The 14,401-nt window shown below is 41.5% G+C and overlaps 1 protein-coding gene across 4 annotated transcripts; it reads right to left on the reverse strand.

The window, feature by feature from the left end:
* Window positions 1-4,197: 4,197 nt before the first annotated feature.
* Window positions 4,198-13,809, reverse strand: LOC117897219 (TPR-containing protein DDB_G0280363). Of its 4 annotated transcripts, none has more exons than XM_034805972.1 (4): window positions 13,612-13,809; window positions 8,541-11,321; window positions 7,422-8,461; window positions 4,198-7,350 (listed from the first exon to the last, which is right to left on the reverse strand). In XM_034805972.1, the coding sequence occupies exons 2-4, from the start codon at window positions 10,682-10,684 to the stop codon at window positions 6,362-6,364; spliced, it is 4,173 nt and encodes a 1,390-aa protein (XP_034661863.1). In that variant the 5' UTR covers window positions 10,685-11,321; window positions 13,612-13,809; the 3' UTR covers window positions 4,198-6,361. The 4 variants fall into 4 exon arrangements, with proteins under 4 accessions (XP_034661863.1, XP_034661945.1, XP_034662027.1 ...); XM_034806054.1 differs by lacking the exon at window positions 13,612-13,809 and adding an exon at window positions 12,071-12,223; XM_034806136.1 differs by lacking the exon at window positions 13,612-13,809 and adding an exon at window positions 11,758-11,993.
* Window positions 13,810-14,401: the final 592 nt, after the last annotated feature.

Raw genomic sequence — 14,401 nt, forward strand, 5'->3', positions numbered from 1 at the left:
AAAACGCACATAGTGAACTAAGGAATACAAGGAAAGGAAAATTATTTATTTTTTTGTTTAAGAGAATTAACTTTTTCTTCGATTTAATATGTTTGAGCAAATTGCGCCAATTTTAATTTCCATTCCATTTTTTTATTTTTTGTTTTGTTTGTTTCTTAACAAATACAATTTACATTTATATAGATGATGACACAGATACACACATAGATATATATATAGATATACATATTTTTTAAGTTGATATGAACCTTCACTCTTCAGGGACCGAAACAAGACGAAAAAGAAAAGAAACACAGATTTTATTCTGACAAAAAATATATGTATATTTTTGCTGTTGTTATGGTTAAACTATGAAAGTAAAATAGATTCAAATGAGAAATCATAATGGTAGTGTTAAATATATTTAGATATGTTTAAAAACTAAAGTCGTTTTAGCAAAGTATTAATTTTAATTCACAAAAAAAGTATGCACAAAAATTAAAATTAATAAAGTATATAATTATATATGTAGATATGCATACAGCTCGACTATATACACATATACATTTGTATGCATATAAGAAGATATTCTTTTTTTTTTTTTTTTTCGTTTAAAGCCAACACATCTGTCCCACATTCTCTCCACCTCTCTCTGTTTAAATATATGTTTATATATGTACATATATCTATATATATAGCTACATATATATTCATATATCTCTTATGTATCTGTTTACAAACATTGATTTAGTAGTTTTTAATGATTTTTCTGGATGTATGTATATAATATATATATCTATGTATATATATGATTTGTTTGTTATGTTTTATTGTGGGTTTTTTCTTACATCGAATCTAACACTAAAAACAGACACATTTCGTTTAAATTTTTCTCCTCCCTCTGCCACTTGCATTATATACATATACATATATATAGGTGTATATTTATATATACATATACGTTACTTTCGATATTTTTGTAAACATTTATTTTAGGTTTTGTATGTGTTAAAAATGCTTCTAAAAATTGTTTACCATATTGTTTTTCCTTCCTCCTCCCTTTCACATTTTTCCACCATTCTTTTTATTTTGTTTTTTTTTTCTTTCATTTTTTGTTGTTATATTTTATTGTACACACTACACACATATTTTTTTTTTTAGTTTTTTTATTTTTCATTTCAAAAATTTGTTTTAATGTTTGTTCACATTCATTTAGCTTAGCTTTCTAGATATATTGTTTGTTTTTGTTTTTTATTTTTTAATAGTTTTTACTGTGTGTTTTCCTGGAGTATGGTTTCGTGGGGGACAGGGAGTGGGATCGGGGTAGGTTTACATAATACTGAAAATACGACTAGACATTCATAGTATATAAATACGATTTGTTTAATTTACTTTACCATTTTGTTACACATAATATATTTAAATATATATATATATTTTATTTAATTTTATTTTTATTAATATATATATATAATTTCGTGGGCTTTATGTTGTTGTTCAGATTGAAATTGTTCGGTTTCGGTTTTATTCCTTTACTCCTCAATATTTCTCGAAAATGCTTTAAAAAGTCGTGTTTTTCATTGGGTTTCTTATTTTGTATATCTTGTTTTTGTTTTGAAATTTTTGCTTTTTTTTAACAAATTCGTAAATCAAACAAAAAAATCGGCTCTTCTGCTAAATTTTGTGGCTAACAAATTCATTTCTTCCATTAAAAATAATTCTTTCCTATTATAACATTTTCTTGGGTTAATTCTCATTTGCTGTTTTCCCTTTGTTTTCTAAGAATTTCGAGTTTGCAAAATTACACACAGGGAGGGGGACGACACATAGAAATATATAAATAAATATATGCGGCTATATATTCACATATATTGTATGTGGATATATCTTCGATCTATATAAAGTTGCCAAAAATTTCTATTCCATTTTGAATCGAAAAATCATTTTTTAAATTGGAATTATTCTTGATTTGTTTTCCCAATTCTTTTTAACTATTTTTATCTTTGCTTTTGTTTGCTTTTTAGGTACATTTATGTTTAAAAAAAGAACAAAATCGATGACATTTAATGTGTTTATGTGTGTGGACCAGGACCGCCTCAAGCGACGAGAGGAATAAGTGTTTGGGCCCAGGCCTGGTGCTACTTTTCCCTCCTCCTTTTAGGGCCATAATATATAGACATATCTATTCATGCATTAAAATACATCTATATACTCGTATCTATGTGCAAGTGTGTTTAATTACCAACAATTTTTCGCCTACAAAAAATATAAATTGTTTCACAAAGAAAAAGAATCGTACGTTCTTTGCCAGATCTCTGAGGAAGTTCTGCGAATACGTATACAAATATATATATACGGTTTTATTTGTGTGATTGGACTGTTGAAGCTGTCTCCTCCTCCTCTACTCCTGGCCTAACTTCTACCCAAAACTCTCCATACTTTTTCTGTCCTACAGCTGCTGTTAAACGATACCTCTTCCACCGATGAATAAATCATTTTCATTCTGGCTATTGTTTGTCACAAAACTCGCTCTCACACATGCATTCACACATTCGTGAACATCTTAAAGACCCGCAAATCACAACGGGCCAAAACCGGCCTAAGTGTGTCGGTATTGTGAAATCCCGAAAACCGCCTCAACCTAACCTAAAGACCCATTTTCTATTTCGCAGTTGGAAGTGGAAGGCAGCGATTCTCTAAGAAATCTAGGTTATATTTAATCGGTGAGATGCTCTTGCCAATGCTGTCGGTGGAAAATGTATCATGTAACAGCAGCTTAACAATAAGTTCAGTGTGGCGTATGTTTATTTGTGTTAGTTTGTGTGTTTTGTGTATATATGCCTATAAAGTTTACAATATTTGCCTTTTTTTGTATATTTTCTTTTCATTTTTTGTTTGTTTGTTTTTATTGCAGAAAATTTGGCGCCCAAGCCGTGTAACGGGCCTGGTTTACACTTAAAAAAATATTTCACTTTATTTGCTTTCCCTCTTACCCATCGCCTCTTCTCTTCTGAATTTTCGCCTACGATTTTTCTCTCGTTTTTCTTATTTTTAGGTAAGGTTTTCTCACCTTCACGTTTTCTTTTCAATATAATACAAAAAATTTGTTTTGTTGCTGTGTGCGCAGTCGTTGAGATTTTAAATGTTAAAAGTTTACATCATTTGTTGTTGTTTTCTTGTTTTTTTTTTGTTGTTGTTGTTGTGGTGCAAAGTTTGTTTGCTGTTTCCTTTGTTTAGGTGTTTTTCAAACGTGTTTTTCATTTTGTTGTTTGGTATATAAAATAGTTTTTATTTTGTTTTGTAACTCTATTTCAGTTTTCAAATGTACAAAAATGTATAACTTTTATTTTAATTTAAATTGCTTCTGTTTCATTAGTTCAACTGAGATTTTGTTACGGGTGTTAGGAGGGGGGTTTGGGTCTGGGAGGACTCCCTAACACTTTTTCTTTCTAACTTCTTCTCTGGTTTTCTTCAATTTTCTATTCCGAGACCTGGCGTCAATAAGTTGGTGAAAAGGGGCTTAGGCGGGGGCAGTGGTCACATTTCTTACGCATTTTACTGTCACTTTTTTCATGTCTCGTTCTGCTTTCTGGCTGGCAATCTCTCAGCAAATGCAATGCAATGTAAACGGGGAGGGGGACATGGTTGCGGTTGGGTTTGGCCTTTATCGGTTAATATCGTCAATCGCCTTTCGGATCGATATCATAACGACTGGCAAATTTGTACATACATCGAACAACTGTTTGAACGTGCGTGCGGAAGACAAATCCATAAAGTTAGGTTTAAAAATGTAAAACGTATTAATTTTTGCGCGTGTTTTTCCCCTTTTTTCTTTAAGCTTTTCTCTACACGAAGATGTGTATGTGTGTTTGTGTGTATGTGTGTGTACTTAATGTACTCGTTAATATATTTCTTTTAGTAACAAACAAAATGTCAAGCAACAACAATTACCAATAATAAACATTTTTGCTTATATGATGCGCAAAAAAAAGCAGCAGCTTAAAATGCACGAAATCATCGAATGGGGGGGAGTGGGGAGTTCAATTTGTATCTTCAAATAAAAAAAAAAACCAACTCGAATTTCAAACAAAAATATATATATAATTCTTCAGCTACATTTTAAAATTGTTGGCTAATTTTTTCATTAGATTTGTATACTTTATATATTTGTAATTAATTTATATCGATTTATTATGAATTTTTTGTTTGTTTTCTTTACTTTTTGTTAACATTAAATGCTTTTGACAGAAGTTTATGTTTAATGTACTTCTCTTATTGCATCCTCATCTTCCGATCCGATCCGATCCCATTTACATTGCTCAATATATTTAAATATATGCATGTTTTGCGTCCTGTTTGATCTTCTTTCTATTTTTGCTTAAATTATTTGTAATTGCTTGTCTCTCGGCAAACGAAGGAGGAAGAATACAAAAGAGTACACAAAAAAAATATAAATGTAAATGCAAATTAAAATTGTTAACGCTAAAGTTCTATCTATGTATATTATATGTAGAGTGTGTGGTCTGTTGTGTGTCTGTTTTCTTTTGTTTAAAAGTTTTTACAAGCAGTGTCGTGTGTTAAGGTAAAGCTAGGGCTAAAAGAATGTTCTTCCAGCTTATGAGACTACACACAAATGGGTAGAGGGACAGGGGCAGACGCTTGCGCTTAGCTAAAGTTTATCTGTAAGCATATGTATAATCCAAATCATACATGCAAGATTATAGATCAATTTATGCATATATTTATTTGTGTGAATCTGAAGATCTTAGCAACTAGTTAAGGGTTCGTGTCAGATGGGGGCGTGGGGGTTTTGCGGGTAAGAGGGGGCAAGCGAGAGATTGCACATTAAAACAGTTTTTAAGGTAGCGGCGCTGTTATACAAGCAGCGGCACAAATCGAGCACTGAGTTCTTAAACAAATTATACAACAAAAAAAATACAAAAAAAAGAGTATCTAATTACATTAAAATCTAAAAGTTATATATTAGGATGTGTGTGCGTTTATGTTGTAAAACAAAAAAATATTAATGGATTCTCTAATACAAGGACCAAACAAATACTGCGCTTTAGGTAAGTCAAATAACCAAAAATCGAATCGAAAATGAATTAAAGCATATCAGAGTGCACGCACATTCGATATATGTACATGTATATAGCGACTATATACATCATTTTGCTTTCAGTTTCGATTGTTTTGTTGTTGTTTTTTTTTTTTTTTTTGATCAAAATACTGAACAATCTTTTTCGAAGTGACACAAAGAGAATGAGAGTTATTTCCATATAGAGCAGGCCAGCACAACCCAATTATATATACATATGTATGTACGTACAATCAATATGTTTTATATGTATAATAATAACCATACGATTTCCTCAAGTTTCTTTGCCATTAAACAGGAACTACATTTCTTTCGTTTTGGGTTGCAAATATTGTAGCCAAATTAAAGTGGAAGTTAGAGATCAAATGCAAAAAATTATCAAACTTAGGATTTAATCGTATACAAAATTATATATAGTACATATTACTCCATCTTGCTTTTATCAGAGTGCTGAATGCTGGCAATATATAAAGGTTTCTCAAACAAACAAAAAACGAAGAAAAAAGAAACCTTAAAATAATTAAAATGATTGTTTTATCTTTGTTCTTAGCAGATGTCAGAAGGAGAAGGAAGTTGGTGAAGGGGAAGGATCAGGTCTCGTTTACACTACACATCATTGTAGAAAGAAGAGCAGTGGATTTATTTCATTTGTGGGGTTTCCTGGGTGGAGTAGAGTACTCTATACTCAAAACATCAGATAATGAGACAGCGACAGCAGAGACAGACAGTGACAGACAGAGACGGAAAAATATATCGGGAGCGATTTAGAGTGAGAGGTCAATATGCACAATAAAAACTACAACAGAGAGAGAGAGAAAGAGAGAGAGAGCGAGAGAGTTATTGCAAAAATTACGACACACATAGAATTAGAGCGACACACAATAAAGAGGGTGGTTGGGGCGGTCGAAAATAAAGTTAAAACAGAGAGAAATAGAGAGAGATATAAAAATTCTACACTCTACACATATTTAGACTTAAGATCACGTTAAGATCATCACGAGCGCAACACAGAGATAGCAAATTATCTAGAGGTGTGTGTGGCATGTACTATATATATATATAGATATATATATCTATACATGTATATCTCCTATGTCGTTTGTGTGTGTGTGATTGATTTCGTTTAAAAGGTGTCCAGGGTTAGAGAGAGATATATGTATATATATCCAAGCAATTGTCTTGCCAAAATGTGCGTATGCATTTCCATATCCTGTACCTTTCCTTTCGTTTTCCTTTCCTGTCGCTCCTTCTCTGGCCAGCCGAACAACGTTCGAGACAACGTTCTCAATTGTATATGAAATTAGCGGCATCGCATAGGGCATCGCTGTCATCATCGAATTTGCCATTCATGGCATAGGAACTGGTGCCGGTGCCATAGACCCATTCCTTTTTGATAAAGTCCCCATCGGTTGTCGATGACGATGTATTATGCAGTCCACCCAGCGAGCTGTGGTCCAGCCGAAAGTCATCATCATCATCCGGATAGAGTTGCACGGGTATGCTATCGGGTATTGAGTGCGGCTCAAAGAGGTTCCCATACGGCGGTAGCGAGTGATTCAAATCGACATGATGATCGACCAGATCGCTATCAAAGTTCGAGATGCGAAACTTTGAGCTTGGCGGCGATTGTGGTGAGTGTGGGGCTGCCGAGTCCTCGAACATCACCTCCTCTTTGATGAACATATCGTTGGAGTTGTCGCCGGAGCCGGAGGAGTAGAGATTCGGTTCCACCTTGATGGCCGCTGTGGCCAGGGACGGTGATGATTTCTCATCATCATCATCATCATCGAAATGATGATTGTGATGATGATGATGCAGCTGCGGATGCTGTTGATGATGTGAATGATGATGCTGCTGTTGCTGGTTGTGATGGGGGCTGACGGGGGACATTGACGTATGTTGGCCATGGCGCTGCAACTGCAATTGAGCGGCTGCTGAGGCTGCATCCTCGTCCTCATCGTCATCGTCATCATCATCCATGTCAGCAAGATGACGACGTCGGTGGTGGTTTCGGTGGTTACTGCGCTGCTGCGTGCCAGCTGCTGATCCACGCTGCTGCTGCTGACTCTGGCTGTTGCTATGCTGCTGCTGTTGCTGCTGTATATGGTGATGATTGCGTGTGCTACGTATGATGGTGGAACCGGCCAGTGCAGCCGCCGCCGCTGCCGAAGATGCTATCGAGAGGGGCACACCCGTGGCCTTTGATACCAGCACAGTGGTGGAGGAGCAAGACGTTGACGATGATGACTGTGGCGATTGAGCGGGCGAACCAACTGTGAAAATTTAAATGGAAATTTATTAACGCCCCTTTAAAAGCCTCCACGATGGGGCTAACCCAACTCACCTCCGACTGCTGTATTAAGTTGTTGCTGTACCACGCTGGTCAGAGCAGAGCAGATCGTGCCACTGGCACTCGTTGAGTGATGAATGATGGGCGTCTTGCGTATCAATTGCTGTGCACCATTGCTAACGATGGCGTTCCCGCTGCCATTGCTGCTGCTACTGCTGCTGTTGCTGCTGCTGGTGCCTGCACCGCTCTGGATGACCTGTGTATGGAGTACCGCACCCTGATCGGATGCGTTCTGTTGATGTTGCTGTCCCTGACCCGCTGCAGCATGTTGCTGCTGCATGTAGTTCTTGATGACAATCGTCCGTGAAGGCGTGGACATGAGATACTGCGATGATGCAGCTGGTGTCAGCTGTTGCTGCTGCAGCATAGATGGCGAATGCGAGGAGCTGATGCTGGCTGCGGATGAGGAGGAGTGCGGCTGATTGTGTAGCGAGGCATTCGAGGACTCATTGGATGAGTCCTCACCGGTGGTCAAGCGATTGGTGGTTGAGTTGACAATATGCGAGGAAGAGTTCACATCCTCGTCCCCACTGAGGCCAGAATGGTCGTCCAATTCCATTTGCTGCTGCTGCTGCTGCTGTTGTTGCTGTTGGTGGTGAGAGTGGTGCTGCTGCTGTTGCAGCTGATGGCTATTGCTTGTGCTAGTGCTGGGCATATCCAGATCGCTTGGCGGCTCCAATTTGACAATCGTTGTGGCCGTGGCGGATGTCGCACTGTTGCTGTTGCTCGAGTTGCTGCTGATGCTGGTGGTGGTGTGGGTGGTGCTCGCGGTGGTGGTATTGGTATTGATGATAGTATTGGTGGTGCTTGCCCCGTTCTGGCTGTTGGCACTGGCACTGCTTGCCTTTGCCTGCTGCGTGGCTACGGCCGTCGGCTGATCCCTGAGATGGACCTGCATGTGCGTTTGCAGCGAGGATTGCGTGTGCAGCTTCTTCTTGCATATTTTGCACTCAAAGGGGAAGTCGCCCGTGTGGGTGCGGGCATGGATCTTCAGGTTGTAGCGCTGGCCAAAGCCCTTGCCGCAGACATCGCATCTAAAAGGAAGCGGAGAGGGCACAAAAAGCATGTTAGAAATCGATCAAAATGAGTACACAAAACAAAAAGGATACTCACTTGTGCAGCTTGACACCCGAATGGAGTTTCGAGTGTCCGCGTAGCGAGGCCAGGGCACTGAACACCTTGCCACAGATCTCGCAGGTGAGGTTCACATTCTCGTTGTGGATCTTCTTGTGAACCTTGAAGTACTCGAAGCTCATGAACTCCTTGTGGCACACCTCGCACTTGTACTTGTGCCGCTCCGACTGCTGGCCCGTGTGCACCCGCATATGCTTGATAAAGTTGGGCCGGAAGCGCACCACCCGACCGCAGATTTGGCATTCGTACGGCTTGCAGCGCAGGCAATGCTTCTCATAGTTCTTGAGCGACTTGAGCACCATGTTGCAGATTGCGCACTTCATGTTGTTGGCATGCCCGCTGCGATGGATGTCAAACAGTTCTTTCGATTCGAATTTCTCTACGCATTCCATGCACTGGTAGCTGCTCGATGAGCTGGCGGTGGCCCCCGTACTGCTGGCCCCGCTGCTACCGCTACTGCTACATGGGGAAGAGCTGGATGCTGGCGATGATTGTTGATGTTTCACGGGATGGGATGATAGCTGTAGCTGCTGCTGTTGCTGTTGCGGCTGCTGTGATTGCGATTGTGTCTGTGGCTGCTGCTGCTGTTGGTTCATGGCCATCTGCTGCTGCTGCTGGTGCTCTGGTTGGGGCTGCTGCTGCTGCTGATGTTGTTGCTGTTGCTGAGGCGTTGGGCTCTGGGCCTGCAGTATTAATTGGGTGGCGGGCAGTGACGCCGCCTGTTGCACCACATTCAGCACCGTCATTGGACTCCGGCTGATCACGGCCGATCCCGGCATCCGTACGTAGGTGGCGCCGGCGGACAGGCCGCCCACAGCATTGCTGATATACACGGGACGGCGCTGAAGCTGGACAAGTGCCGCCTCGGTGACGGGCACAGCAGTCATAGTGCGGGTGTTCGAGGTGCTCATTAGACTGCCGGCGGGCAGTTGCACCAATTGCTGTGCACCTGCCCCGCCCGCTTGAGTCGATTGCAGTTGATAATCCAATTGGGCCTGAATCTGGGCCTGTGCCTGCGCCAGTTGCTGCCGCTGGAGATGGGCCACCGACATGTTCTCGTCTTCGTCCTCCTCTTCATCGTCATCGTCTTCGGGCATATCGTCGTCCTCCACCTCGATCTTGACGCGAGTCTGAAGATGCGGATGCTGCTGTGCTGTCGTCTCTGGCTCCTCGTCGGCTTCGGCCGCCTGGGCCTCCTCCTCGATATCCTGCAGATTCTCATCGTTCAGCTCGGGATCCTCTTCCTCCTCGTCCAGCTCCTCCTCCTTGATGTCGCTGGCGTCCAGTACTGTGGCCGTGCTGCTGTTGCCAGTAGACTGGATGATAACGCGCCGGCCATTTAGCAGATGCTGCTGCTGCTGCTGTTGGATTATCAGGTGGTGATGCTCCTCCAGGTGATTGTTGTTGCTGTTGTTGCTATTGTTGCTGGTGCTGCTGCTAGTGGTGTAGGTGGAGACGGAAGCGCTGTTGGTTGCCGTTGCGGTTGCTGCAGTTGTTGTTGTTGTCGGTGGGTGGTTATTCTCGAGCTTGGACGCTGTTCCACCTCCAGATCCAGCTCCTACTACCAGCTGATGATGTGGTTGCAGATGCTGTTGTTGATGCTGCGGCTGGTGGTGCTGCTGCTGCGCCTGCGGCTGATGGTGTTGATGTTGATTGTGTTGGTGGTGATGGTGGTGCCGGTGGTGGTGGTGGTGCTGTTGATGGTCATCATCCTGCTCCATGGGAGCATCTTGTAGTATAAATTCGATTTGTTGCGATAATGCGCTATCATTAATGGCAATCAGTCCGTCCATGTCCTTTGAGGTGGCTGCTGCAGCGGCGGCGGAGGCAGAGGAGAATAGTGATGGCAGAGCAGTGGTTCTGCTGTTTGTGCTTGTGCGGATGCTGCTTGATGCATTTGTTGCACTGCTTGCCATGGTATTGTCCCCCCGTCCTCCTGCTATAAGAGTGGGCGGTGGAGCTGCTGCTGTTGGTTGGGTGCTACGAGTGTGTGTGTGAGATGATGTGGGTGTGGGTGAGGGAGGGAGGGGGCGCAACCTGCCGGTTCTCCTGCTTCTTCTTCCTACCTCCGCTCCTTTTTGCACTGCACCTCGACCTGCACTTTTTCTTATATTCCTATTCATGCACTGCTTTGTTAGTCTCACTCCTTTGGTTGCACTGCTTTATTTCTTCTGCTCCACTGCCGATTCGTATTCTTCTGCTTCTTCTTTAGTTTCTTTCGCTGATTCTTTGTTGTTGTTACTGGTGCGGCGCCTGACTGGTGCTTATTATTTAGTTGCTCTATTTCTGTGATTTACTTTGAATTCTTGTTAATTTTTGATTCTCGTTTTTGGTTCGCTCTTCCAAAGAATTTTCAACAAAATTTTCCATTTCCTTGTCATGCGGTTTTCGGTGCTTCCCATGCGTCGGCGGCATCGGCGGCTGCTACGTCGTCGTCGACGTTGGACGCGGCTGCTGCTGCTTCTGCTGCTTGATTTTGCTCATTTGCTTTCATTATGTTTTCTTGTTGTATGTTGTTGTTGGCCGCCTTTCGTTTTGTTTGTTACAACAATACTACATGCTACATGCAAACACGCACACACATGCACAGATCCGGCCGCTGCGCTACGGCTCCCACTTCTGCTGTTCTTTTTTCTGTTATTTACTGCCTTATTGTTATTATTTTTATTGATTTCCTCTCGTTTTTATTTTTTCTTCTTCTTTGTGCTGCTGCTGCTTCTCCTTTCCTTTCTTTTACACTTGTTTGTGCAATTGAATCTACTGCAATTTTGGATAAAAAGAAAACACAATCAAATTAATTGATAAATTTGGAATAGATAGTAAATGCGTTTTACAAAATATTCCTCACATACTAACACACAAATGCATATCCCTCTGTCTTCACACACACACACACACAAGCGCGAATGTAACAAAAACAAAAAATTAATTTTAGCTTCTCCCCCCACCGCACACACATACGCACACATGCTAGTTTTCCCACTTTTAATCCACATTTTGTTCGGCTCTTTCCGTTGTCTTTCACACATTTTTTGTTTGACCTTTTTGTTCGTTTTTAATAGTTTTCCTTTCGCCTTCACATTCTGCTCTTTCGCTTCGTTTCGGTCTTCCTCTTCTCCTTTGCGCCTTTTAGCGCCTTTCACACAAACCAGCACACACACACACACACACACATGTACGAGAACAGAGAACGAACCCGTGAAAACTTGTGGAAAAAAGTAACTTTTTGATTCTCTTTTCGAATTTTCCTTTGGGGGAAAATGATTCTTTTTTTGCGACGCAGCACACGAACACTGGGAACAGCAACAACAACTACGACAACAGCGGCGCGACAATTAGCGGCGGCTGCGCTGCTTTTGATTCCGCTGCGACTGTGGCTGCTGCGGTGCTACTGCTTCTTTTTGCCTTTTTGCTCCCCCGCGAGAGAATTTTTTGTTCGGTTTTGCCTAGTGGGCCGCTGCCGCTCTTATTGAGAGCAATTTCACAGCAATTTACACTTTTTAACCAACCTCGCGCGTTTGCACCCAGCTTCGGAAGCTGTCTTTTATTACTCTTTTTTTTTTGCGATGTTCTTTCTGTTCAATAATAACAAAAATCGCTCCCCCGTGTTCGGGCGGTCTGTTTGTGTGAGTGTAAGTTTCCGTCACCCTTCTTTCACACTGCGCGTGCAGGGTTGCATGCGGTTAGTGTTGAAAAACGTTCGCCGTTGGGCAACAGACGCGCCAATTTGCGCAATTTAAAAAAATTGTTGAAGTGTTATTCCCGAGAAGCCGACGCCAACAGCCGCCTCAATTATATTCCCCCTTCTCTTTCGTTAATTTCTTTTCTAGCAACAATTCCAGGCACTGACTGTCCCAAAGTCCTCTTTATATTTCGCCTTACTTATGCGCATTCCGACCCTCACTCACACCAACATCATACACCCACACAGAGTCAGGCAGGATTGCGCGAGCTTGAAGCCCAAAAGTTTAATAGGACCCAAAAGGGGGGAAAGCAGTGGTGAGAGCGGGAAGCAGAGCAGAGCTGACCTAACAAGCGGCAGCGGAAATAGGCACAAAAGAAAGAGACCAGAGAGAGCATGAGCGAGAGAGGCAAAGTGGTTGAACAAGCAGGAGAGCACACGAGTGGGCACAGGGGGGGGACGCGAAAGTAGAGAAGGAAGCCGTTTTATTTCGACAGTTTTTGAATTACGGCTCCCTTCTCCCGATGCCTTTTGGCTTCACGGTAATTCCACTGCTTTATCCCGCAGCAGCAACAACAAAGAGCTGGAGCTGATGGCAGCAGAAGCGGCAGAAGCAGAGTCAGAGGGCACATAAGACGAATAAGAAGAGCAGGGAGAGTGAGAGCATCCAGTAAGAAATTTCCAGTGCGAAATGTCGACGCTTGGGGGGAGAGTGGGCGTCTGGCTGAATGGGTGGGTGGTTATTGCTCAGTGATTTGCCTGGACAGTGGGGTGGGGCAATTTTGGGGGTTGAATATTTAACTCCCGGGCAATGGGGACGCTCACACACACACGCGCGCATAGAGCGCAAAAAAGAAAAGGAATAACAAAACAAGGGTTGGGACGGACCGACCAACGGACGGACGGATGGATGGTAAGCTCAAAATTTTGCGGTTAAAATTCTCCTCCAACAACCTGGAAACTGGTCAGAGCGTTTTCTCGTTCACTCCCACACACGCCAGATAGGGATAGGGATAGGGATAGGGATAAGCTGTTTGCAGGGTGTGGGGCTTGGAGCACCCATAGAATCCCAAATTGTTTCTTGTTTCATGCATTTGTTCGCCTTGCAAAACTCCTACGTTTTATTGTCGTGTTCACATTGCGCGAAACTAAAAACTAATTTTGGAAATTGATAGTTGTTTATTTATTTGGCAACTTCATTCTGCGGCATTTGTTCTTTGCTTTGCTGCTTCTTGATTTCGTTTGCACATCACACACATATACACGCATGCAAGCACGAACGAACGAGCGAGCGAGCACGAACGCACACACTCACACCATGGCGTTTTAATGGATTTCCATTCTTATTTTTTTTTGGGAAACACTCACACTTAACATCACATTTGATTTGCTGCTTCTTGACAGGGGGATCGGGCGAGGGTCTGAGTGTACAGAGGTGCAGGAGAAATTATCACGAATATTTGTGTGACGCTGAATGAATTTGCTGGCGTTTTTAATGATTGCAGATGGATTTTTGGTTTTTGTTGGATTATTTATTTTTCTCGCTTGTGTTTGTGCCAGTGTGACCGCGGAGTTATCGATAAAATATATCGTGAGGCCCTCGAAAATATACCAAAATATACTTTTTCATTTTCAAAATATACCGTGAATCTAAAATCATTTTCCTCGATTTTGATGTTCAATTTAATATTACCAGCCGGTTAGGACTCTCAGCTTTAAAATGTAATTTTACTCAAATCATCTTTCAATTCTCCGCAGGATTTTCTGATTTTATGATACATCTTTCCTGAATTGATTGCATAATAAGGTTTAAACTAAAAAGGACAACCAAAAATATATATTTGCCATAGTTAATATTATAAATCCATTTAATCAACTGCTTTTAATAATTAAACATTTCATATGTTTCGTGTGTACTATATACCGATCTTGGATACATTCTCGGTCTCTATAATCTGCAAATTTTTAAAGATATTTATTGAGATTGTGACTGTTTCGAAGGATACCACTCTTCCATCATCAGCGATCTTTCCTTTCTACCGAATTTCTGTCCCTAAGACTATTATTTGCCTGCAACGCTTGATCTCGGATCCTAATCAATTGCACTTGAGAAGAACATAATTCGCTTAGATTATTGCAATCAATATTCTGAGATTTA

The sequence above is a fragment of the Drosophila subobscura genome, chromosome A (genome assembly GCF_008121235.1).
Source record: "Drosophila subobscura isolate 14011-0131.10 chromosome A, UCBerk_Dsub_1.0, whole genome shotgun sequence".
Taxonomy (NCBI): domain Eukaryota; kingdom Metazoa; phylum Arthropoda; class Insecta; order Diptera; family Drosophilidae; genus Drosophila; species Drosophila subobscura.